This window comes from Amblyomma maculatum, chromosome 1 (genome assembly GCF_055883805.1).
Source record: "Amblyomma maculatum isolate TAMU_Amacu chromosome 1, ASM5588380v1, whole genome shotgun sequence".
Classification (NCBI taxonomy): Eukaryota; Metazoa; Arthropoda; class Arachnida; order Ixodida; family Ixodidae; genus Amblyomma; species Amblyomma maculatum.
The window spans coordinates 456,308,180-456,334,692 of record NC_139344.1 but is presented as its reverse complement, the minus strand read 5'-3'; the positions used below and the strand labels follow the sequence as shown (position 1 = coordinate 456,334,692).

The following is a 26,513-nucleotide window of genomic DNA, read 5'->3' as shown; positions in this document are numbered from 1 at the left end:
CTTTTTAGTGCACTCATTACTCTTCTCCAGTGCAGAGTACCCAACTGAACCTTTTTTTGCGGCTAACATCCTTGCTTCCCCTCATTTTCTTTACTATGTACGAATAAAGCAAAGTTTATATGGACGTTTTCTCGTTTGCAAACACACAGTAATAAATGTGGGTGTCGAGGGCAGTTACCTAGAACGTGCCAAAATTGTACGAACATTTTATTCATATGCGAGCAGAATACTTACCTGTATGCCGTCAGTGATCAATTAGAGAGAAAGCTTCCCGACGTTCTTATTTTACAGTTAAACTAAAAATGAAAAGAAGTGTCAAGGCGATGCGGAATTAAAGGCTGTTTTCAAAACTTTATCGCAAATTCACGAAAAGAGCTAAAGAATACCCATGCCTCATCTGCCAGGTACTACAACGGCTACCGGCCTGTAATTCTTACGGCTGATCTGGAATTACTCAAGCAGATTCAAATCAAGGACTTCCAAGACTTCACTGACAGAGGGGTAAGTTAACAATCGTGAATCATAGCAGCTGCCAACGCTGGAGGACGTGTTGCATAATTGTAATTTCTGCAGCACTTTCAAATCTGTGCACTGTTACTACAAAAAAAAAATACCTTTTTTTTTTACGATGAACAGTCTCAGCCTCTCAGACGAAATCACCTTCATGTACGACGCGAGGTATGCATTTTCCACAATTTAGATATAGGTGCGAAATTTCGTACAAGGCTTCAGAGTGATGTCAGCTATTACTTTCTTTATGAGAAACGCAGTTGGCCTGTAAAGGCCTCTTGTTTGCGCCATGCATGTCGTTCTTCCAGCGCACTCTAAACATTGTTTCATACATCAAGTGCAACACTGCCGAAGCTACAGCTCTTGTTAGCGCTTTCCGAATCCTCGATGAAAAACAGTGCCTGCTCTTTACGGGAAGAAATAATAGTTATTTTGTCTGCAAGCTTAATACATCTTACATTTGCCATCAACTTCATAAATAGCTCTTTTTTTTTTAGAAAGAAAGGATCGGATTCGGTGAGTTTGTATGTTTTTTATGTCGTTTTCGTTCGTGTCGCGTTTTCGCTGCCCCGCAACGTTGCCAGCTGTGCCACTAGATGGGGCTGGCTGTGCCCTCCGCGCTGCGCATCTCTTTTTGAGAAAATGGTTCTTCGGTGCGCATTTTTTCTATACGATCCGCACTGCGAAGGGGTCTAGGCATGCGAAGCAAGTTATTGCAAACGTGTATATACGCCTCCTTTTTTTTTTTTTTTCTTGCGGACTACTTGCGTAGCTTTCGCTGCGTTGCACCTGATGTATGAAACGGGGTATAGAAGATTTTCCTTCAGGAATCATCTTCCTGAATACTGTAGAAGGTGTTCATATGATATATGTACCTCTCACAGTTGAGGGCTCCATGTGCGTCAAAAACATTTCAATGCTTTCAACGTGACTTCAATAACTTGTTGAAGGCAGCGTCTTGCTGCTTCACACCTAACAACGCTAGACAGCCTCCAAGTGGTTCTTCCTTTGTCGGCGTTCGCTCTTGCTCATAGCACGCGCCGCTCCTTTCCACCAGCTCCTATTTCAGGCCAAGCGTCCCCCGAGCCCACACAACAAGGGCCTGCTGCAGCTCACCGCCACCCGCTGGAAGGAGGTGCGCAGCGTCCTCACGCCTTCCTTCACCACCAACAAGCTCAAGATGGTAAGTAATATTAACTACTGGTCAGGCTAGGTGGATGATATAGTAACATCGCCACGTAAATAACATAGCCACAAAAAAAAAAAACGTTCGTCTTATATCCCGTTCACTCAATGCAGGTTAAGCCTAATTTTTCCGATGCTATGAAGTAATCGAAGTACGCTAATTGTCTTTGCGGTTTCCCGTTCGACTGCAAAGATGTCTCCGGGCGTCATCTCAGCTGTCGAGAAGCTTGTCTCCAAGATTGACCAGAAGGCGGAGACAGGCGAGGAGTTCGAAGCCGGTGAGATGTACGCGGCACTCGCCCTGGACGTGATCTGCAAGAGTGCCATGGGCATCGACTACAACCTGCAGGACCATCCGCGCCACGGCTTCCTGGTATGCTGCAGAAAGCTGTTTGGCTGCGCCTTCTCCGTCATTGCCGTACTGCTCAGTGAGTCTTGCACCAAGCGTAGTTTTTCTATATGCAGTTTGATATCAGCGTCGCTTATGCTAAGAATGTAAATATAAGTATTTCAAAATGCACACTTTTTATCCGACCTTACGACAAAACGATGCATCTACTTTAAAAAAAAGTGTCTGCCACAATGGAAGGAATATTTTGGACAGGAGGAGGAAGAGGCTTTAATTTATATTTTGTAGAAAATATTTAGTACCGCAGAACACGGTACGCAATTGCCGTAGAGACGCCTATCTTTAGCTATTTTGCTTTTCAGAAAACGAGAATATGTACACATGTTACTGCATAGTATGCGACAATGAAGTCATGTTCGCTTATGGAAGCCAGCTACAAATTGCGGGTGTGGTCTATTTTTTTTTTCTAACTGCAGTTTCAATACCGAACATACAAGCGGCTTCAATCAGTGGTTTCTCCTCCTTTCTGACACACGCTTTTGAGAATAAGTTCGTAGGAGCACCCCTCGCAGTTATGAGCCATGTGGTCATGCGCAGACAAGGGTTGTGCGGAAACGGAGTGGTCGTTCATCCACTCACGGCAGCATAGCATAAATATGTGGGTTCAAGAAGCTAACTTTCACAGAACCGTGTAGTTACAGATGGATGAAAGCCCATGGTACGCTGAAGGTACCTTCAGTCTACAGCAGTTCCCTTCCTTCACAAGTGTTTACTGTAGCTGAAAAGCTTGTATTGTAGGCCATGCGCAAGTGTTAACAGCTCCTTTTTATAAGGCATTATTTTTTAAGGCATGTGTTGATTGATGTCTCATGGTTGTATATGCGCCATAACAGAGGCCGCGACCACTCAGAAGCCGAGCGCGTTCGGCAACTTTGGCGGGAGTGAACATTAGCTGATCGTCTATTGCTGTGCTGCCACCTGTGTGGGACCACAAACTTTCTCTGCGTCCTTATTGTATGTTTTGTGCTTTGCCTCAATCGCAATGCAGCGAATACTTTTCGTGATATGCGCAGCCGCCTTTCCGGGCTCGTCGGCGCTGCTCAAGTTCATCAACTCCCGCTGGCTCCGCTACCAGAACAACGGCGTCCACCCATTCATCGAAGTGCAAGAAAAGTGCAAGCGAATTGTGGCGCAACGGCAGCAGGACTCGTCGGTAAGCGGCGGAATGCTTATTTCTTCTAATAAAGCAACCGCATCATTTTACGCACGTACCGTGAGCTAAACTTCAGACAGAACTTCGGGACCAATTGGTCCCTAATAAAACTTACAGGGGTTCAACGCTGCTGAACCAAATATTGAGCGAAAGCATTAGCCGCGGGTGACCGAGCGTTCTTCTCTTTTCCTTCTTCCTCGGCCCACATATAAAGCCCCGCTTTAACCAACCCATATGAACGTGCCTTAGTGGTCTGTAGGGGTAACACGAATGCCAGAGTCCTGGCAGGCTCATTCTGACATAACCGCCCCATGTGAAACGAGAGACCCAAGTTGGCAGCTCCTGCCAGCCCACGTGGGGTGTGATGTCACAGCGTCACGTGGGTAAGAAGTAACTGCGGCCGGGTCACGCTAAGGCTGCTTTCGCAATAAAATAATTTTACGCTAATGATGGCAGGGAAAACCGGCACAGGTGTTTGTGTCACTGGTGACGTCAACAAAATAAGATACGGTTCGCTGTTTTGACCACTGTGAAAGTGTTTCAAAAACCTCCATGTGCAAGGCGGTGCCAAAATGATGAAACAAGACATGAAGCTAACCACTAGAGGTTCATTCTCGCCGCCCTATGTTCAACAATCCAAAATGCGACGTATTAAAAATACACTTAACAGCGAAAGGAAAGCAGGGAATGAAAATTATATGCTACGTTTAAACTTAATTTTTTTGAAAATTGAGATGGTAATACAAGCATTTTTTTACTTTAAAAATTTCTACATGGGAGTGCTCTTAGATAAGGACATAATCGCTAGACAACAATATAGCTTTCAGAAAGATGAGTCTACAAAAAAAGCATTAATAAATATTAAAGATAAATTATTGAACAAAATTTCAACGAAAGGGTCACACAGTAGGACTTTTTTCTGGACTTAATAAAGCGTTTGACTCCATCAAACGCGCTATGCGGTTACGAAATTCATACAGTTATGGCATCAGAGGACTCGCATTTAGATTAATAGAAAGTCACTTAGATAGCCGACAGCATGCGCTCCAAATAACCAAACTAGATCAGGTATGAGCTGTAAAATACGGGCTCCAATTGTTATTCTTAGGGCAATTACTGTTTTTATTTTATATTAACGACGTCGTTGATATTCTACTCACATATTACTGTAGCAAGATGCCACACACGTGTTTTCCTTCCGGGAATATACTTAGAAATACTCGATAGACAAATCAACAGCTGATTAAGCGAACTATCACCATGTCCTGTCATTAATCAAATAGACTGAATTGTTAAAACAAATAAAACGAAGTGTATTATTTTTCGTTCATGAAATAAAGCTATCAATATGAAGTCTGTTTTACAATTTCATGCCGAAAGTTTAAAACCAGTCACCTCTAATAAATTTCTGGAGTTATTTTTCAAAAAAATTTTTGGTGGTATTTTTTTATTGAAAATATTAGAATAAATATTTCAAGATCATTTGGAATTGTTTTCAAGGTGAAGAACTTGCTGCCGATGTGGTTAAAACAACTGTATTATACATTAGTGTATTCTCGTCTGCAGTACTGTATTCTTGTGAGGGAAACTACCACAAAAACATATATGGAAAGTTGCTTTACTACAAAAAAAAAGAGTGGTGCAATTAATAGAAAACTCCCCGTATCGGGCCTCCCTGAAGTTCTTTTCAAAAAACACCACATATAAATGATCACGAATATTATGAACAAAAATATAGCGCTAAAGCTATACAATGCCACGAAAATAGGTCCAAATGTGTTCTTTCCGTCTTTCTTTCTTAGACACCATGACCCTAACCTTCGACACATATGCTGTAGAAAAGAACCCGTGAGTACGAATTACGGTACACAAACGCTAAACCATAAAATAGCTGATCTTCTCAGTACATACCCTGGCATTTAAGACAATTCAGAACAGTGGCTCTACACAAGTGTTTCGCGAAAAGTTACCCCAACTCTTCTTCCGTGGCACACCAACGACTCGTTATTTACTGCAGAGATCTGCTCGTTTTCCTAAATTTTGACAGCTTTTATTCCAGAAATGTATTCCTTATTTTTGGCCTGTTACAGTAAACTTTTCATTTTCACTGTTGTTTTAGTGCCACCAATATTGAAAAATATGTGCAATGTATTGAAACCATGTAAACTCACGAAGCTAGCTTTTGCAGCATTTTGTTGTGTACTCATAAATTATGTGAATGTGTTTTTTTTAGCATTTTAGGTGTTTTGTATTATATGGGATGTGGCTTTGAAAATATATTCTTGTTTCTTGTTAGATTTGCCCACTGTATTGCCTGATGCTTCGTCAGGCAATTTTTGTTTGCCTTTTTGTCACCTCCTCGGCACCAAGCGCTGTTGTAAATAAACATGAATCTGACTCTGAAGCATTACATTTTTTTCTGTGATACGTTTCATTATGTTTTGTATTGTTTGCGTCGTCAGCAGTTTTTATATTTTAGCGTAATTTCGTAAACTGTGCGCATGGTTTATGGTAACTCAATGTAATATTGTGAAGATTATTAGTTGGTCTCTGTATCGCTCAATCTTCAATTTTATAATACTGAAGAAACTAGCATTATGTCTGGAATGTGACATCAATGTGGTATTCGAAAATCAGTGTGTTGGTTTTACACACTGATCTCCACTGCAAGTATGTTAAATTGAAATCGTATGAAATTTGAGGTCGTATATGTCGAGGTTTACGCGATGCACAGATTGGCTTTCCGGGCTCCCTTTGAAAGCAGGCAATAAATATAGTTAAAAAAACACATTGGAGCACTGGGTGGCTCATGAATGTACAGATGCAGACATGAGTAAAATGGTATACGCAAAGCACAATCACGCCTATTCTACAGTACATGAAGAAACCTTGTATGTCCAAGTGAAAACTTATCTGCGTCCACTACAGGTCTCAATGTCAATTGTTAATTAGAGAACACGATCGAAAATTTGGAAAGCAATAGCTGACCCCACTTACTTTTCCTTGCTCCTGCGTGCTCTAGAAGCTGGAATAAAATCAGGGGGGAGGGGGGGGGGGGGTTCTAACATCTCAAGGGTATGACAATAGCCCAATGCAGACTTGACAGCAACAGACCGTAAAAATCGCTAGAGGTGACCTGCCTTGCCTGTTGTTTTCTTTATTTCACCTTTTAGTTTAATGTACAGTTTCACACTTCGCATTCATTGTGTTACCTAAGATAAAGTCTAGAGACACACCGTGAATAACTATGGGAAAACAAATGAGGACCAGGCAGTGGTAGGCAGACGCTTGAGGCTCGTATTGCATCAGCACTAATTACAACGGTCGCCCTGTCTGCTATTTAAATAAAATTTTAATGAATGATCCCCAAATTTAACATTTTAAAATGGGGTTGAGGGGGGGGGGGGGACGTTTCTTCAGCATGTTGTAGATTTGCCATAGGAGTGGAATTACACATTAGACTCCAGGCAAGCACTGCCAAAGTGCTGAAAAGGAAAGCTTTCCTTTCTACCACCGTAGCTGGGCTCGGGTGAATGGTAATGAACGTTTACTTCTATATTTTACAAATATTAATGCTGTTACATCGTTGCACTCTACTGCTTGCAGCTACGCCAGAAGGACTTGCTACAGCTTATGATTGACGCAAAAGAGTCACGCGTCGACCTAGGATCGGTCACATCCAAACAACTCACAGCCGCAGAAGACAACGAGCAAGAACTTCCCAGTGGTGCAGTCAATGGTGAGTGTCGTCTGAAAATGATGTATTCGAGCCGTCACAATGTAAGCTAACCGAGTCACCATTCACAAGTCACTCTGGCACCCTCAAGACATTTGCGTTGATTTGGGCACTTAGTGGTGGCATCCATTGATTCATCGTCCAGCTTCTTGCTGAACTAGGAGAGGTTGCCTACTTTTAAAGATGGCAGAAAAAAACATTTCGTGCATGTAGAATTTACGAACTGGGCTTCCTAAATTAAACATTTACCCTTCGTGCCCGGCGCTGGTTAAATGACTACATCAATGCAGAATATCTGCATACTCGAGTTAGCAGAGAAGTTATCTTTTCCTTCTTTCTAAATGTTTTCCCGCTTCAACGCCAACAGACATTGTGGACCCCAGACAGAGTAAAACCGTCCTGCCAGAAACTGCAAAAATGTGTGTTTAAGAAACCTGCAACGAGGATGTAAATTTAGACTTTGCGCCAACATGGAAACTTTCAGAAAGGCAATAAATTGTTGTAGTTGTTTTTCTGGGCTGAAGTGCACTTCGCAGTAAAGTGTTTCTCATTCGCTTGAAGATTTCAGTCATGCGCAACAAATACATAGTTGGAAAAAACGTTATGTCATCTTCAAAGCACTCGGACACTGAGGTGCCTTAAACAGTCACTTCTCTTTCGTCCGCTCTTGTATACATATCAAGCAAAAAGCCTTTCGGTTTAGGTCTAGAGTGGCTCAACAACCTTGAAATGAGCGGCCTGCCTATCAATCATCACAAATTCCTCCTTTCACAAGTCTCGAACGGAAAGTTACTCCTGGCAAATCAATGCAAATCACCATAACCCTTGCACGAGCTTGTGTAGAGCAAATAAATAAATTATTCTCTGTCTCTCTCTTTTTCTTTCTATCTCTGTCTCATGCACGAACGAGATCGAAGAAAAAGACAGAAGTGTGCAACGTAATTACTGAATCTTTTTCCATTTTTTAAAGAGGAGATACAATTTATTTTCTTGTTTTCATTAAAAATGTCATGTTCGTTTTATAACCACACTTCGTTTCAAGATAGTCTCAGTCATTCATTCATTTGTAAGTTCCCTTCATTGTTTCTTTGTAACAAGCAGCAAATAAATGTGCCTGACTGAATGTCTCATCATACGCACGTTGCCAGCCAGCATGCCTAAGAAGGACCTGCCAGGAATTTCTATGAATGCAAATATTACCAGTTACACTGTAGAAATTAATTGCTTAGTGCTTACGTACTCATCAGGGCATCCGCCATTGCGATTATGATCATAGAGGTGGGCAAAGGGACAAGAACTACCATCAGAGCCAAGCAGGATAAAAGCATAGTTTGCAAGGATCCTGTATACAAAGACTGCACAGCGATAGTTATCCCAACGACTTATTTCTTTCCTAGCCGGTTTCTATCCCTTCGGTCGTCGTCTAGCAATGTAGCTGATTTTCGTCTATCCTCTGTGTGCATGTGTGTTTTTCGACTTGCACTCTAGCTAAAGCGGTCACTGCGTGTTTCGTGCAGAATCAAACCTGTCCATCTTCAACAAGGCTGTCTTGGATGACGACGACATCACGCAGAATGCCTTCGTCGTCCTCGTCGCCGGGTATGCCACTTTGATCGCCATTATGTTTCATGCTTGTCTGTGCTGTCTTTACTCCTGGAAAGGAGCAAAGGTGCCAAACCTCTTCGTGCACATTTTTCTTAACAGTGCGCCACCCAGTCGTCTACACGAATGACTATGCGGAATTCATCTGCAACACCTACCTAAATAACTCATAATTTTTTGCTCGTCCAATTTAAACTTCAGCTCCCCCCTCCCCCCCCCCCCCCCCACCCTCGAGTGACGACAAGGATGTGATAAATGTGGTTTAGTCACGTATTCGCGACGTGGCAAAATGCGAAATAACCGATTCTTATTCATTTTAATTTTTTCTAAGAATTGGAGCGAATTAAAATCAATAAAGCAGCTACGGTGCTGTAGTGTTATACGCCTCAGGTGACATCTGCGTGTTAAAGGAAGCACAGTCATCGTTTGGCAGTTTCAACTGAAATTGCGGAAAGGGGAGTGGGTGGGGAGGGGGGCGGACTTTTTGGTAGTAAAACATTTACCGGTTTTTCGCGCAATCTAAGTTGCTGTTCATGCTTGGCAATGTTCTGCGCATGATTCGACAAACATAATTTGCGCAACGAAAATTAGGTGTCTTTAATCATTTAAACAAGATTATCAAATTAGTTTCGATAGACATGATAACGACGCTGCGCACAACTTTTCTCCCTTAAGCGCTGACGGCGACCTGCCGCAGCCTTTCAACTTGACCATTCTACTGGGCCATTCTGAAAGACGACTCTGAAACCACCGTGAGAATATAAATGTCATATTACTAGCCAGATAGAATATTACTGATACCGGCCGGCAAGCCTGAGAGCAGGCATATGATGACCGATGACGATTAGGCGGTTTTAGTAATTGCTGGTTAGCATGAAGCGAACACTGCTGCCCACGTCACTGAACGATTATCAATATGGACGAATTTCCTTTGGGGAACGTAACTGACAGCTTAATTTTTACTATTTAGTTTTTCTTTTAAAAATTTGTGTTACCGCTTCAATGAAGGGGAGAAACACCCGTTCGCATGATGCATGTGTATATTACTTTTCAAACGTTTCCAAATTTTACAAATCAAGTATTTCTTTCTTCGTTCTCATTCGTTTTCTTTTATGCCTCACCCCTTGAAAAAGGTTTGAGACGACGAGCAACACGATGGCCCTGGTGACGCACATGCTCACGCATTACCCAGAAGTGCAAGAGAGAATGAGGGAGGAGCTGCTCTCGGTTCTAGGACCTGACGTGAGTATAAAGCTCCCTTTCCTGTAAAAGTAGTTCTACCTAGTAGCTCGCATATAACACACACAATACCATTGTAAACAGTTCGTACGAATAAGCGAACATAGACAATTGGAAGCTATTTGCAGCTCTGCCGCCAGAATCAGTGACAACTAGACATTATTTTATTTCATTTGATACCTTAGCACTGAAGCAAAAACTACCCTTCATTCACGGGTGTTTAATATTAATAATAATAATAATAATAATAATAGTGGCAATGGCTTAGATCAGCTATGCCAGGATACACGTGAGCTCAGCTATGCCAGGATATACGTAAGGGACATTGGGTATACACATCTTTTATTCATTTTTCTTGACAGACGAAGAGTGCCCAATGATCTGTGAAGAATCATGCAGTGGTTTCAATTTTGTCTATACAATATATCGATTTGGCAGTCTCCAAATACAGTCTCATACATTGTATTACTCCCCGGTCAGAGTCTCTCGCACACACTGCACGTGTCCAAATGGATTGTTCACCAAGTCTGCTTCAAATGTCCGGGTCGCAGATGCACTGGAGTGATCAGACAGACAATGTGCCTTCAGATCCTCTTTTGTTGGTTCCCATTAGCTTGTCTTCGATAGGCCCCATCTAGGCGCCTGTGCTCCTTCTATTACGCTCGGCAATCTGGAATCACCGTTTGGAAAGCCATTCCTCTCTGTTCGGGCGTCTCCGCTGCTCTCTTAGCCTTCTAACGCTCACTCTCTTATTTGCTGTTGTTGTAACTAGCCGGGGTGGTGCAGTGGTAAGACGCCCGACTACTGTGCCGGAGTTCCCGGGTTCGAACCCGACCACGGCGGCTGCGTTTCGATGGAGGCGAAACGAAGAGGCGTCGTGTGCTGTGCGATGTCAGCGCACGTTAAAGATCCCCAGGTGGTCGAAATTACTCCGTAGCCCTCCACTACGGCTCCTCTTTCTCTCTTTCCACTTTCATTCCCACCTTCCTCCCTTCCCTTACGGCGCGGTTCGGGTGTCCACAGAGCAAGTGTGACAGTTACTGCGCCTTTCCCTTCCTGTGAACCAATTTAATAGGAAGAAGAAAAAGAAAGAAATTGGTTGATTTGGTTTGTGGGGTTTAAGGTCCCGAAGCGACTCAGGCTATGAGAGATGTCGTAGTGGAGGACACCGGAAATTTCGACCACCTGAAGTTCTTTAACGTGCACTAGCGGACCTGCTACTGTCTCTGTAGCTGATCCACCTTCGCTGCCTAGCGCGTAAAGAGGAAAATATTTAGAAGAGATAAAGAAAAAGAGGGAGAGAGAAGGGCGTGCGTGGCAACGGCCGTAGTCCGCCACCGAAGAGGTGGCGGGTTCAATGATGGCCTACAACAGGTACAACCGCCGGTGACGGGCTAGCCCCCACCGAAAACGGCGGTGACCTACCAGTCCCACCCCCTTAGGGACAAGAACAGTCACCTCCTCTCTTTGCTGCTGCTATGCGCCTCTTTTTACGCTCTGCCGGCGGCTACGTTACAATGAAGGCGAAACGGAGTGACGTCCGTGTTTGGTTTGGCTTGGTTTGTGGGGTTTACCGTCCCAAAGCGACTCAGGCTATGTGAGACGGCGTAGTGGAGGACTCCGGAAATTTCGACCACCTGGGGTTCTTTAACGTGCACTGACATCGCACAGCATACGGCGCCTTGCCTTTCGCCTCCATCGAAAAGCGACCGCCGAGGCCGGGAGAGACGTCCGTGTGCTCTGCGCTCTGCGATGACAGTCAGTGCACGTTGAAGATGCCCTGTTGGTCGAAATTACATCGTGACCCTCCCCTACAGCTCCTCTTGCCACTTTCTCTCCCACCTTCCTTTCCTTCATTACAGCGCGGCTTAGTTGTCCACAGGGCAAATGTGACAGATACTGCACTTTACTTTCTTGTGAAGCAATTTATTATTATTTATTATTATTATTATTATTATTATTATTATTATTATTATTATTATTATTATTATTATTATTATTATTATTATTATTATTATTATTATTATTATTATTATTATTATTATTATTATTATTATTATAGCGCTCTGCTTCTTGTCGTCTCCGCTTGGCAAGGTGTTCTCTCTTCAGGCGCCTCTGCTGCGTCGTCGCCAGTGGAGTAGGCATGTGGCTACAGTGTGTACTGTGGCCGCGGCGTTGTGGTGGCCATAGGAAGAAGGAAAAGAAAATGCACGGGCCTGCTACTGGCTCTGTAGCTCACCCACCTCCGTTGCCTCGCGCGCACAGAAGAGAGAAATAATTCGTCCACAGGAAGGGAAATGCGCAGTATATGTCACATTTGTCTCTGAGGACGCCTGAACCGCGCCGCAAGGGAAGGGAGCAAGGTGAAAGTGAAAGTTGATAGAGAGAAAGAGGAGTCGTAATGGAGGAGGGCTTCGGAGCACTTTCGACCACCTGGGGATCTTTAACGTGCGCTGACATCGCACAGCACACGGACGCCTCTTCGTTTCGCCTCCATCGAAACGCAGCCGCCGAGGTCGGGATCGAACCCGGGTACTCCGGCACAGTAGTCGGGAGTCTTACCACTGTATCAGAGAAGAAAAGAAGATGGAATGAAATATGCGCCGCAACAGCGGGTGCTCCTGCGCCTGCTCACCAATACAATGTTGTGCCCGGCTACTCCAAAACATTTTGATCCGCAATTCGACGGGCTGTGCTCGCACTGTGGGGAGGTGTCTGACACCTACCACATGGTGTGGGCCTGCCAGAAAACCCCATCTTTGCCCCCTGTCCCCAACCCCACCCGAGAGAACTGGGAGGCGACCATGTCCGGCTGCTGCACCCTAGAGGCCCAAAAGGTCAACGCAGCGCGCCCGGGCTGCGGCAAGCGCCAACGGAGTGCCTGTCTAGGCATCCCACCTAATGTATATACCTCCATGTATTAGAATAAATGTTTTCACCATCACCAACCGTCGTCGTCCACCACCTAAGCGGTGGCGGGTGCAATGACGGCTTACAACACATAAACATTTGGTGGCAGGCTAGACCCCGCCGCAAGCGGCGTTAACCTATCCTTCCCAGCCCCGTAGAGCCAGGAACAGACACCCTTCAGCGGCAGCCGCGAGCTATGATGTCAATCGCAGCGATCGAGTTGCTCCTCTCCGGTTTTCGCACGAGCACACTAGTGGCCTGTTTTACACACGGAGGAATGCGATGCTGACTAGCTTAGCGTAGCTCTCGATACAATAATTTGGCTCACAGGAAGGGAAAGGCGAAGTATCTGGCCCACTTATTTCTGTAGACACCTGGACCTCGCCGTAAGGGGAGAGGACGTTTTAATGGTTTTCAATTTCTATCATACAGGAGGCATCTCGCATTCTAATGGATGTTTTAAATACTGTAACACGTGTATCCCCTGAGAACCATTTTAATGTTATGATCCCACCCTTACATCTGTATTTCTAGTGCGAGAAGGCTGGTGCTCCCGTCGTGTGGTCCGAATGATTATTAAAGCAAAAGCCTTTATAGGCTCATGTGTGTCCGTCCGCGGGAGATTTCGTACTCCACGAGGTTCCGCGGGATACTGCGCGATTCCAATTCACCCATATACGTCATATACGCCCCGCCGGGCGTCCCATCTAGGCGTCCGTGCTGCGTCTTTCATGTGGCGCTGGCTGGAACGCCGCACCACACAGCATCAGAAACAGACTCAGTAATCAGGAGTCATTGTAATAACAATATTAATAATAAATTGGGTCATAGCAAGGGAAAGGCGCAGTATGTGTCGCACTTGCTCTGTGGACACCTGACCCGAGCCGTGAGGAGAGGGAGGTGGAAGTGAAAGTGGAAAGAGAGAAAGGGAAGTCGTAGTAGAGTGCTGAGGAATAATTTCGACCCCCTGGGGATTTTTAACGTGCGCTGACATCGCACAGCACACGAACACCACTTTGTTTCGCCTCCATCGAAACGCAGCCGCCGCTTTCGGGATCGAACCCGGGAACTCTGGCACAGTAGTCGGGCGTCTTACCACTGCACCACCGCGACGGGGTCAATTTGGTTTACAGCAAATAAAAGGCACAATATCTGCCACACTTGTGCTATGGACACCTGACCGGCGCCATAATAAAAGGGATTAAGGTGGGAGTGAAAGAAGAAAGCGAGAAAGAGGAGCCGTAGTGGAGGCCTACGGCCCACATCGCACTTTAATGGCGGATGAGGGTGCCTGCTCCTGACCTTACCGGGTTGGGAATTCTAGGCCCTGTCGTTCCAGCAGGAGCGCGCCTGCCACCGGCTGTTAAAGTCCCTGCTGTTGTAGGCCGTCATTGCACCCGCCACAGCTTCGCTGGCAGACGACGGCTGTTACGACGCGTCTTTCTGCGCGTCTTTCTGTCCCTCTTTTTTTTCTTCTCTATTTTTTCTTCTCTCTGCACGAGGCAGCGGAGGTGGCTCAGCAACAGAGCCAGACGCATGCCCAGGAAATGCTCCATCGGAGGGATTGAGGGTGGCTGATTCTGGCCCTGATGGGGCTGGGATAGGTAGGTCACCACCGCTTGCGTTGGGGGCTAGCCTGCCACCAAATTTGTATCTCTTGTAGGCCGTCATTGCGTCCGCCACCGCTTCGATGGTAGACGACGGCTGTTGTGGCGAGTCTTTTTCTCCCTTTTCTTTTAGAAGTGCAGTAGTAAGACGCCCGACTACTGTGCCGAAATATCCGTGTTCGAACCCGACCTCGGCGGCTGCGTTTCGATGGAGCCGAAACGAAGAGGCGTCCGTGTGCTGTGCGATGTCAGCGCACGTTAAAGATCCCCAGGTGGTCGAAATTACCCCGTAGCCCTCCACTACGGCTCCTCCTTTTTCTCTCTTTCCACTTTCCCTCCCACCTTCCTCCCTTCCTTTACGGTGTGGTTGAGGTGTCCACACAAAATAAGTGAGACAGTTACCGCGCCTTTCTCTTTCTATAACTCAAATCAAATGAAATCAGGCAGCGGAGGTGGCTCACCTACAGAGCCAGTAGAAGCGCCGTGCATTTTCTTTTCCTTCTTCCTACAGCCACAATAACAACAGCTCCGTCGTGGAGAGGGCCGAGAGGTGGTGAAGGATGGCTGCTCCTGGCCCTACGGGGCTGGGACTGGTAGGTCAACGCCGCTTGCGGCAGGGGCTAGCCTGCCACCGAATTTTTATTCATTGCACCCGTCACCACTTCGGTGGTGGACGACGGCTATTGCGATGCCCGTATTTTTCTCCCCCTTCTTTTTCTTTCTCCTCTATTTTCTCTTCTGTCCACATGAGGCAGCGGATGGGACTCAGCCAGCTTGTTACAATGGCAATAAAATGTTTCTACCACCACCACAGTGTCAGTAGCAAGCCTGCGCATTATTTTTTTTTAGAGCGCAGGCTTCCGTGCCCCGCCGGGGTGGTGCAGTGGTAAGACGCCCGACTACTGTGCCGGAGTACCCGGGTTCGATCCCGACCTCGGCGGCTGCGTTTCGATGGAGGCGAAACGAAGAGGTGTCCGTGTGGTGTGCGATGTCAGCGCACGTTAAAGATCCCCAGGTGGTCCAAATTACTACGAAGCTCTCCACTACGGCTCCTCTTTCTCTCTATTCACTTTCTCTCCCACCTTCCTCCCTTCCCTTACGGCGCGGTTCAGGTGTCCACAGCTACAAGTGTGACAGATACTGCGCGTTTCCCTTCCTGTGACCCAATCAATCAATAAGGCTTCCGTTCTTGAGTTTCGCGGCGTCTTTGGCGTTGGCGTCGGCGGCGTTGTCTTTGTAACCAGCTCCTCATCTGGGGAAGCGCCCGCTCCTTCCCGCACCCCCCTACCGATTCCTCCTTGGCGGCGACCGCACGTGTTGTCGGATTGCTGCCCGCTCCCCCCCCCCCCCCCAGCAGATCACGGTGCTTGCATCCCAAGCCCAAACGCAGTCACGTTATCTTCACTCGCTAGCGGCGTCAGCGGCATCAGTCAGTCGCAGCCTGTTCATCGCGCAGCGTTTCTGAGTCCACGCGCTGTCCCCCGCAACCTCCCGATAACTTAATTGCTGTAATCATTTCTCCGACCGCAAGCTGCTTCCATGACAGCCAAGAACTGTTAGGGGAGTGTTTCTTGAAGGAATGCGTGTGAAAAATTTTAAAAAGTTGGCTGTAATTGTACATACGTGTCTTGCTCAAAATCTTTGACTCAATCTATCGAAAAGGTGAAACAGCTGATGCGCTGCGCTCAAATTTCGCATTAGGAAGTAACGTAATCGTAGGAAATTTTTTTTTTCTTTTTCCTTCTTCCTACAGTCGTAACAACAACGGCTCCGCCGTGTTTGGAGTCGTGGAAAGCGAGTCATAAAGGCTTAAACAAGCCTGGCTTATGTGTCCGAATGAAAACAGGCGAAAGCAGTGAGCCGAAGCGACCTACCCAGGCAGCCACGCTAACCTGAACGTGCAATAAAGATTAACCAAGGCTAAGTAAGCTATGCCTTAGCTTTCGCTACGTATATCCTGGCATTTCCGAGCTATGCTGCAGCCAATTGTTTTCCGCTTCCACTCCCATCTTCCTACTCGCAAGTCTTCAAGATGCTGCGTCTTTCCTTTCTTATAAACCATTGTACAATATAAAAGAAAAATATGAAAACAGGTTATTGATCGGATAAGATCTAGGTTTCCATAATTGCGTGGTGCCGACTCAAAAATATAAGGCTCCTTCCTTTCCCGGCCCCGCCGCGGTGGTGCAGTGGTTAAGATGCCCGACTACTGTGCCGGAGTTCCCGGGTTCGGTCCCGACCGCGACGGCTGCGTTTCGATGGAGGCGAAACGAAGTGGTGTCCGTGTGCTGTGCGATGTCAGCGCACATTAAAAATTCCCAGGTGGTCGAAATTACTCCGGAGCTCTCCACTACGGTTCCCCCTTTCTCTCTTTCCACTTTAACTCCCACCTTCCTCCCTTCCCTTACTGCAGGTGTCCACATCGCAAGTGTGACAGATACTGCGACTTCCTCTCCATGTGAACCAACTATTATTATTATTAACTATTCTCATGACCTAATTCGAATAAAAATTATGAAAGAAACGCTTATTGAAAAGCGGTAAGAGGTTATCGCTGCAACACTCACAGCTTTCGCTCTAGCAAATATGATAGCCAGCATTGGTCAACTATCCTGCGTGCATTATTCAGCACAAGCACAAAATAACAAAGCTATATCTTCAAATAAAACTGGAACATTTGACAATCGATGGCGTCACAAAATATACTCTTGATATTTTGCCTTAAGCTATCGACATTTAGCCACAAGCTCAATAGCCAGGTTTTGAACATTTGCAATGTTTGCGACATTTTTTGCGCTTTTGTTTTTCTAAAGTGCGGTTTCCGTTTACTGATCATCAGACACGGCTTCGGGCGCTCTGTAAAAAAACTATCAGAATATAACTGAGGCAGATGTAAGAAAGAAATTGGTTTATTGTCACCGTACAACATTGTGTGGGCAACGCATCTCTGTGATTCTCGCTGCGTTGTCTCCGTGTCGTGCCGTCGAGCGGTGCCATGCAATGCCGATGCACAGCACCAGAAATCTTGTGGTGTATAGCATCGGGGGCTATAGTATGCATCTATAACGACTATGACTCGCTCGACGCTGTCACCACGTTTGTCATTTGCCGCCTATGCTTCGCATGTGTTCTTGGGGCCTGGAGGCCAGAGCGTAGACTCGTTTCCGCTGTGCACTGGTTTTGCCCAGCACTTCACTCATTATCAGCATCATCGTCATCAGCAGCCAGACTACACCCACTGCAGGGAGAAGGCGTCTCTAAAATTCATCCAATTAACCCTGTCCTGTATTAGTTGCATCCTTTTTATACCTGCAAACTTCTTAAACTCATCTGCCCGCCTTATTATCTGCGGCTGCTAAAACGCTTTCCTTCCCTTGAAATCAATTTTGTTACACTTAGCGACCATCGGTTATCCTCTTATCGCTTATCGCATAACATGTCATCCCTATGTCAATTTCTAATTCATTTCAACCAGAACGTCATTAACTCGAGTTATTTCTCTGCGGGCTTCTTACCTCTGTTACACCTAACATTTTCCGTTTCATAGCTCTCTGCATTGTCCACCACTTATACAGAAACCTTTTTGTTAGCCTCTACGTCTCAGGCTCATAAGTGTGTGCAGGTACAATTCAACTGTTATATTCCTTTTGAGCGACACCGTAATCCTCAATCATTATCTGCGAGTACTTGCAAAATGCGCTCCATCTCAATCTTATTCTAATTACTTCCCTTTCGTGGTCCAGATCAGCGATTATTACCGTTCCTATGTATAGGCACATTCGCTAACCACTTCCGGGGCTTCGCTAGCTATCTTCCTATCTTCCTATCATAAATTGTTCTTTCCTTCCCAGGCTGTTGCCTTAGTATTCTAAATACTTAGGCCTACATTTCTGCTTTTCCTATGTAGGACATTTTATTCTTTGCAATTTATCCCCTGAGTTACGTCGCAAGGCAATAAATACCATGAGTAAATCGCAGAACTGGGGTATTTTCCATCAACCTTCATCCCTAACGGCTCCGATTCTAAGTGTCTGAATACTTCCTCTAAGCAACAGGGAGTAGTACTGGAGAGATCGTGTCTCTTTACGCGACAACTCCTTTATGGAAATTTCATTTCTTTCGTTATGGAGATCTAAGGTGGCTGTGCAGCCTTTCTAAATATCTTCCAGTACTTTCACATATGGTTCATCTACTCCCTGACTTCGCAATGTCTGCATGACTGCTGAGGTTTCTACTGAGTCAAATTCTTTCTCATAAACAATGAAGGCTATGTATAAAGGCTGGTAATATTCCGAGCATTTTGTCTATCTCCTAGTTGATAATATGAATATAAACAATGGTAGAGTACCCTTTCCGCAAACTTTGTTTGATTCTTGATTTATTGAAGTCTACTAATCAACAACGAACTATCGAAACTTCATTTATGCCCACCTTTGTGTTTTCCTCCGTTCTGGGGATAGAGACACCAGCGCCGTGCCGACAACGACAACTAAAAGCATTTCATGCTTAAACAGTTGGTATATCTTTGAAAGTTAAACTATCAGCTAACCATTAGCCAAGAGTCTTCCGCTCTGGTTGTTAACGTGGTGGTCCCCAGCATGTTGCGAAAAAACTAGTCAAGACTCGAATAACTCGCAGACGAACTTTCACTACTTGCAACGTCACATTTAAAACGCTTCCGATCATTCATGCGTGTTTTTTATACACGCAACCTGCCAAAATTAGAGCTCGACGTGTTGTGTTTTAAGAAGTGCTTGGGATTGCGCTAGTTGAATATGTCTTAGGGAATATGTGCGCTGCTTGGATTTACGAAGGCAGGGTTGAGAGTACGGCATGTTTCCCTGGTTGTTTTTGTTGCTCTGGCTTTGGTCTGCGTCCGAATCTCAGTAAATGTTTTCGACGTGAATGAAGTCTCCCGCCCCACTTTTCTTGCAGGAACCGATCACGTACACCACCATCCAGAAGCTGACTTACATGAACGCAGTCATTCAAGAAACCATGAGGATGTATCCACCTGCTTTCGCGTGAGTAGGATTCCTTGAAATAATAACTCGCAAGCTAAAAGACAGGTGAAAACATATCGCTCTTCTTCAGCTCAAAGTTTTCCTAGCACAGTAAGTTACTCATTTGTATTTATTATTTTGTAAATACCACCGAAGAGCGAAGTTTGTTCGCTCAGGGGTGTGTGACCAGTGCCTTTTTCGAACCGAATCTAATACGCACGCAATGTAGGTAAAGGTTGGACCATAACCAAATCGAAAAGTGGTAGAACCGAATCAAATATTTGTACTGACGTTCGATACTTTTGCGAATATTTGTGTAGAAGGAGAAACCGTGCGAAGCATTTGAACGCCAGAGGTGACGCCGTGGTAGAGGGCTATAACTTACCGGAAAACAAGCTACAGCTGTTAAACAACACGGACAAAAATTTCACTAGCGTGTTGCATTATACAGAACATTATTAACTCCATAGACATCAATTTATACGTAGAATAAGATTAGCTTTTTCTATTTATGTCGATAGTGGATAAAGTAGAGCCGCACTTCTAGACATGAGATGTCTGACAATAACGCATAAGCCGCTGTCACCGAAACCGGGCCCATCAAGGCCAGCCTTTCTGAACATTTCTGAGTCTTCTCGCGTCTTCCACTCTTAGAAGCCATGTATAAGCATTATAAGTCTACTACGCGAATGGGCCCTGTCGAGGCACATAACTCTTCTAAGCGTTTTGCGGTAGGATGAGATTCGACATTGATGTAGTCCCTGATTTAGAAATATTATCCGAAGAAAAGTACGACTGACCTTATTCGAGCCTCGTGTCAATTTTGCAAGAACTAATCAATAAACTAGAAAAACGTTCGCACATCACTTCATTCACAGACTTTCCGATTCGTTAAAATTGCCAGGCAGGGTGATATTCGATTCGCTGTTCAATATTCTTTAAATATTTCACACCCATACCATTCTTCATATCGACCTTGCCGCCATGAGAGTTTAACGTTTGCTGTAAGAGGCAGCATGCAATAGATCGAGTAGATGCGCGGTCATTGTACAAAAATGACGGCACACAACTATACAAAGCGTTCCGCGTCGCTGCTTGTATTTCTCACTCTTGGCAGCCGTTCAAGCTATCGTCACGCCTTTTAGTGGCAGACCTCATCCAGCCTAAACATCCGCACTTCGAACATTAGCATACCTATATACGGGCGCCTTTTTATATTCAGTTGATTTTGCCTGCGATAACACCTAGTTCTGTGCGGGCTTCCTCTCGCATTTATTTTGTTTTTCTTTTTATGGTCTTGAAACTTTTAAATTAAAGTAGCCCCCAAGTTTAGCGCACTATTCATGCTGTATGAAAGAATAGAAAACACACGAATATGCTTCCTGTGGTACCACATCGCCGCGCTTGTAAGCAGCGCCCATATATATCGGTCGGATGGAGCCAAGCACTTCGATTGCAATCAGTAAACTATTATTATAGGTGCATCCTTCAGGGTCTGAAGGGCTAGTATGTGTTTCGTTCTTTGAAAGTAAGAGAACAGGAAATATCACGGCTGTAGCGAAGACGACAAACTAAGAACAATGTTTTTTTTTATTATTTTATTTGCCGTGTCGTCCCCTTACCCTATGTTTTTTCTGTAAGTACTACTCCTATTTTCAAAGAATATAGGGGTACTTATTCTTGAAAGGTTGTGCATGCTTGGACGAATGTCTTTAGAATACTGTATCTCCTTTTGTAGAACCAGAGAAAGAAGATGGCTAGTGAACAGTATGGAAGAACACTGAACTATAGATTGAGGGGAACCTCTGCTCGCAAGGTGAGCAAACGTTTGGACAAGTGCACTTGGCTTCGTCTGGGCCTCAGACAAAGTCAAATTCATTTGTCCAAACGTTTGCTCGACTTCCAAGCTGAGGCTCGAGCTCAACCGTTGTTCAATGCTGTTTGATACCGGATCTCCTTTTGAGTTATATATTCGGGTACTTACCTCACTGAAAAACCTAGCAAGGCCCTTAGGGCTAGGGATGACTGCTCCGCACCTACCAAAGATTTGGGGCGTAGGCGTCATAAATGCCGCCCTACGCTGCTCAAAAGGAGCCCAAGTGGACCAAGAAATTTTAATCAGCCATGAACGCTCGTAACCTGTCCGATCGAGAAGAATATTGCAGTTTGCGGCAACAAAGAACCGGGCATTATTTTCTTTCCAGCTTGTCTTGCACAGCCATAACCATGAAAACAATCAGTCTCGAAACTAGGTTATGCTGTCTGCATCTCGTTTAGGGACTCAGAGAGTACGATTCGAGTGTCCCTGGTTTCTTCTGCGCGCTGTACATTCTTTACAGAGAAAATGTGAATGGCCCAATTTCATGATATCTACTCTCTAGAAATTCGTTCCTGTGTCTAAAGTACCGCATGCGAGGACCCCCTCGATTAAATATATGCATCGTTTTCTTCTGTGCCTCACTGAGATGCGTTGTTTTCTTCTTGTGCAGCTTTGTCACACGTGAAGCCGTGGTGGACAAACAGTACGGCAAAATTCGCATCCCAGCCGGAACCGCAGTCATGGCCGCTGTGGAATACATTCAGAGAGACCCTCGACACTGGGAGCAGCCGGATCAATTCGATCCGGAAAGGTAAATAAACTGCTGTTCAGAGAAAAGAATTCTTCGCTACGGTGGTGAAGGGAAAGTAAGTAAAGGAGACTGAAAGAGCATCCTTAACCTTTCAGGCAATTCTTGGACTCGGTTTATACGCAGTAAGTGCTCTCCTATTCAGCAACTCACAGCAAAAGCCCCAAATTATGCTTACATTCACAAATTGTCGCGCTATAACCCAACTGTTCTGCATATGCAACTGGAAAAAAAAACATTAGAGTAGCTTAACCCGGTTACAGCAGTGGCAGTGTACTGAAAAGTACTTGTTTAGCACCCGGTTTAGTTCGAAATCGAATTTTAAGTCAAAAGTAAAGTCAAGGTCAAAATTAAAGTTCAGACCAAATTTGACGTCATGTTCACTCATAAGCTCATCTGTACCCGCCTGAGTTTGAAATAGCCCCGCAAGACCACGTGGGTTTCACGCTATGACGCAGCTTAGCCAATCACAGCGACGCCACACGATATCCCATGATGTTCAATTATCATCTCACCCTTCCATATCGAAAGAGCTGCCCCAACCGGCAGCTCGTTGCACCTCGATCATGCCCATCTGGTCTCGAGACATCAGACAATCTGCTCACGAATCAATTGCCGCTTTTTCACCTGCCAACTGACCCCTGCCAGATGCATGCCGGAGGTTTTTTTGGGGCAGCGAGTTTCAAACGGGACATGGTAGGGTGGAAGTAGTAGGCGAATATGTCTACTTAGGACAGGTTGTAACCGCAGCTCCCGACCACGAAAAGGAAATAACAAGAAGAATAAGATTGGGATGGAGCGCATTTGGCAAGCACTCGCAGATTATGACTAGCAGCTTACCGGTATCGCTCAAGAGGAAAGTATACAACAGTTGCATCTTGCCTGTACTCACCTATGGGGCTGAAACGTGGAGGCTAACCAAGAGAGTTCTACTTAAGTTGAGGACAACCCAGAGGGCTATGGAACGAAAAATGGTAGGGGTAACATTAAGAGATAGAAAGCGTGCAGAGTGGGTCAGAGAAATAACTCAGGTTACCGACATCCTAGTGGAAATTAAGAAGAAGAAATGGGCATGGGCAGGACATGTAGGGCGAAGAGAGGATAACCGATGGTCGCTTAGGGTAACAAACTGGATTCCAAGGGAATTAAAGAGTAGCAGGGGGCGGCAGAAAATTAGGTGGGCGGATGAGGTTAAGAAGTTCGCAGGGGTCAAGTGGATGCAGCTAGCACAGAACCGGGTTAATTGGAGAAATATGGGAGAGGCCTTCGCCCTGCAGTGGGTATAGTCAGGCTGATAATGATGATGATTGTAGGGTGTTGGTTGCTATGAAAATGGCTAATGTAGTTATTGGCATTGACGACGTCACAAAACAACACAGCTAATCAGAGCAACGGCGCTCACAATTCTGATGTTCGACTGGAGTGCGGCTATGATTCTACTCACAGCACACTTAAACTTCTAGAACGCTTACAGTGTAGCGAAAGCCATAATGACAACTAATTAAACATGGTAATTTGAACGTGCTGGTTTCAGCAAACTGCTTGCCGTGAAGTAACAAGTGTGCCATAAAAGATGGCCAAAAACGTGAAATTTTACACACTTTTACGCACCTTGCCATGACTTTTCATGACTGACACATTTACCATGTAACTAACTATTTATACGGCATTCCTTTAATCTTGTAAATTAGTTCTTCGAGTCCAAGTTGCACCGAAGTACAACTTGCATCGCAGAGTAGATAAGAGTAATGCATGTTCTCCAAGTCAGCTTACAGGTGAACCAGAAAACAACCAGGAGAAAAGAGAGGCACCGAACAGGAAATAATATCAATTAGAGTGACGGTAGTCCTTCACATAGAAGTCGAAAGAATTAAGTTATATTTAATTGATTTTTCACTTGCATCTTTTTCCATTTTAGCAATATGGTCTTTATTCAGACGAATAGTACAGGCAGTTTGGCCATGAAAATCTCAGGCACTGTCGATGAGAGGGTGACCTACACATCGGACGTCATCCTTATTGGTGTACTATGCTATGTGCTCGAATGATTGGCTCAGGCGCAGCGCTGAATTTCTTGCCGCAGAAAAGACACATATTTGCCAGTCCAATTACTGAGGTATGATATGACTCAAACCAAGGTCCAGATTTCACTATATACTATTCGAACGAATGAACTAGTCGTTTAAAAGCGCGAGGGACAACAATGACGCAACTGCGACTCCTTGTCACAGGTTCCTGCCTGAGAACAAGTCGAAGATCAACACTATGGCCATGCAAGCATTCGGCAACGGGCCGCGAAACTGCATAGGCATGCGTTTCGCCCACATGGAGCTGCGATACACGTTCGCCCACATCCTGCGCAAGTACAGGCTCGAAAAGACCGAGAACAGCGAGAAGGTGAGTGGAGTTCTGCGTCTCTGTAATGACTTCTTTCCATGATAAAAGGACGCATGATTTCTTGCCAGTGCCATCACTTTACTTCCAGGTCGCTTGTCTTATGACATACACCACAAATCTGCGCTGTAGAAAATGCATAACTTGATCGTGAGTAAAGGCTTGTGATACGACCAACGCATCTTAAACGCATAAAGTAGGCTCTGTAGCTCCGTACTTACCTAATAGTTGTGAAGTACATTTTATACCGATGTGGCTCGTTATGGCATATTTTATATTTTTGCCATTTTCTCCTTCACCTGCCTAATTTAGAGGTTTTGTTTAGCACATGTCATTACCACTACATCATTCTTGTTTTAAACTATACCAGACTCTAAAACTAGAGGCCGACTATATCTCAGCATCAGACCCCCTTGCCGCGGAGGCAAAGCTTGGAACATGATACTTAATTCTTTCAAATGTCATTTATTCCAGGACCCGCCTAGCATCGAGATGAACCCGATCATTCTGAAGATCAAGAATGGCGTCAAAGTCAGGGCCGTGCCACTATGATCAAGTCACTCGTTAGATGGCCTGGCGGGCACCACATTGCATCACTTACACCCCAACCCCACCCCCACCGACATGACATAATGTTATTGCCATGCATGCGCTCAGATGTTGCTTTTCAGCGAAGCACGTTTCTCGTGAGACGCACTTGACCTACACCTGCGCCATCAGGCGGATCTCTTAGTGCATTCTTTGTGCAAGCTGGTTTATCTTCGAAAATATGGCGTACAAAAACGAAGACGCCAAGGTATAGCACAAAAAAAATTCATCTTTTTTTCTGCGCAACACTCTACTCTCGAAAAAGTCGGTTCACTTTTCCTGCACGCCTGATTTTAACTAGTTGCGAGAACTGTAATATACATTTATCTACAAAACATTTTGGATTTGTGACGTATGTCGCAATAACGCAATAATCTTGCATCATGCTCCTGGCCTATGCACTGTGCAAGAGCCATCTAAACCTAATAAAGATTACATCATATGTTTGTCGACATATCTGCTGCCTACAAAAAGGACAAAGAATTATGGGTTAATTAAATGCATCAACAGTGAGACTAGCATAGCACCAAATTCTAACAAAGGGGCATGATTTCAAAAAAAAATCTTGACGAAGGGGCATTATGGTAGCACTATAACAAAGGAAAAATGTGAGAACGTTAAACAAAGGTATCAGAAGATAGAAAGTAATTTCTATGCAGGATTGTTTGCTTCCACGATAGGCCATCTCTGCATGGTCACACGTGCAGTACGCATAGTTAGCACTTGCAACACATGCGTGGGCGACAATACAGCCATCGAGCATGCTGCATGCAGCATGTTGGATAAGGAAACATATCAGGAGTTTTTATCCGGCAAAAGATGCAACTAGAAAAAGAAAGGCCCGACAATAGTGCCCCAACATTAAGAAAACCTAGTAGCATAAGCGAAGCAGACAAGACGCAGTTCCTAGACTTCGCTGACACATGGCTCGCGTCGCTGGTAAGCCAGTGTCCACCTTGATAAATACATGCTTTCACCCCGTTGTCCAATAAACAAAACAGTGTTAATGTGAGACGTGGCGTATAAAAAAGGACATATGTGAGCGAAGACAGTGATCTACGGAATATACTGTAGCTTAACAGCTCCGCCAGACGCCGCCGCTTCAACGGAGTGCATGGCTGACTGAATGGACTTTTCTCTAAAGGCCATTAGGCACCTGCCCTGACAGCTATACTCAAAACGGAAGCTAAACGAAGAATAGCGGTTAGTCACATGACAAATCACAGCCGGAGCAACGTTTCAAGAAACTTCAATATCCGCCACACAGTATTGAAGCTACAAGCTTAAATAAACTTCCGCAAAAATAACAGTTTTGAGTACCTGATTAGGAGCAAAGCCTATTGTTGAAAGCATGTTCGGCTCTTTCGCTAAAAGAGTGGTTAATCCCTAAAGGCTGGTAAGGATATAGCAGCAGTACATAGAATTTATTTTCTATTGGTAACTGTTCAAGTAAACTAGAACCGCTTAAAGGAATCGCAATGTAACCAGGGATCATAGTCTGTAAGTAGCCATTATTCATTTTTCTTTCCGATTAATTTTGTCCTCTGAAA

The 26,513-nt window shown here is 45.0% G+C and overlaps 1 protein-coding gene across 1 annotated transcript in view; it reads left to right on the top strand.

Annotated features, from left to right (window-relative positions):
- The window catches only part of LOC146209722 (thromboxane-A synthase-like), a 35,309-nt gene extending 9,334 nt beyond the window's left edge, over positions 1-25,975 (top strand). The window contains exons 5-15 of the mRNA XM_084587443.1: positions 405-501; positions 1,568-1,693; positions 1,889-2,123; positions 3,118-3,257; positions 6,864-6,996; positions 8,511-8,592; positions 9,729-9,837; positions 19,287-19,375; positions 21,844-21,984; positions 24,213-24,378; positions 24,850-25,975. Of these exons, the coding sequence (XP_084443569.1) occupies positions 405-501; positions 1,568-1,693; positions 1,889-2,123; positions 3,118-3,257; positions 6,864-6,996; positions 8,511-8,592; positions 9,729-9,837; positions 19,287-19,375; positions 21,844-21,984; positions 24,213-24,378; positions 24,850-24,927 (1,396 nt within the window). The 3' untranslated portion in view covers positions 24,928-25,975. The remainder of the gene's footprint in view (positions 1-404; positions 502-1,567; positions 1,694-1,888; positions 2,124-3,117; positions 3,258-6,863; positions 6,997-8,510; positions 8,593-9,728; positions 9,838-19,286; positions 19,376-21,843; positions 21,985-24,212; positions 24,379-24,849) is intronic.
- Positions 25,976-26,513: the final 538 nt, after the last annotated feature.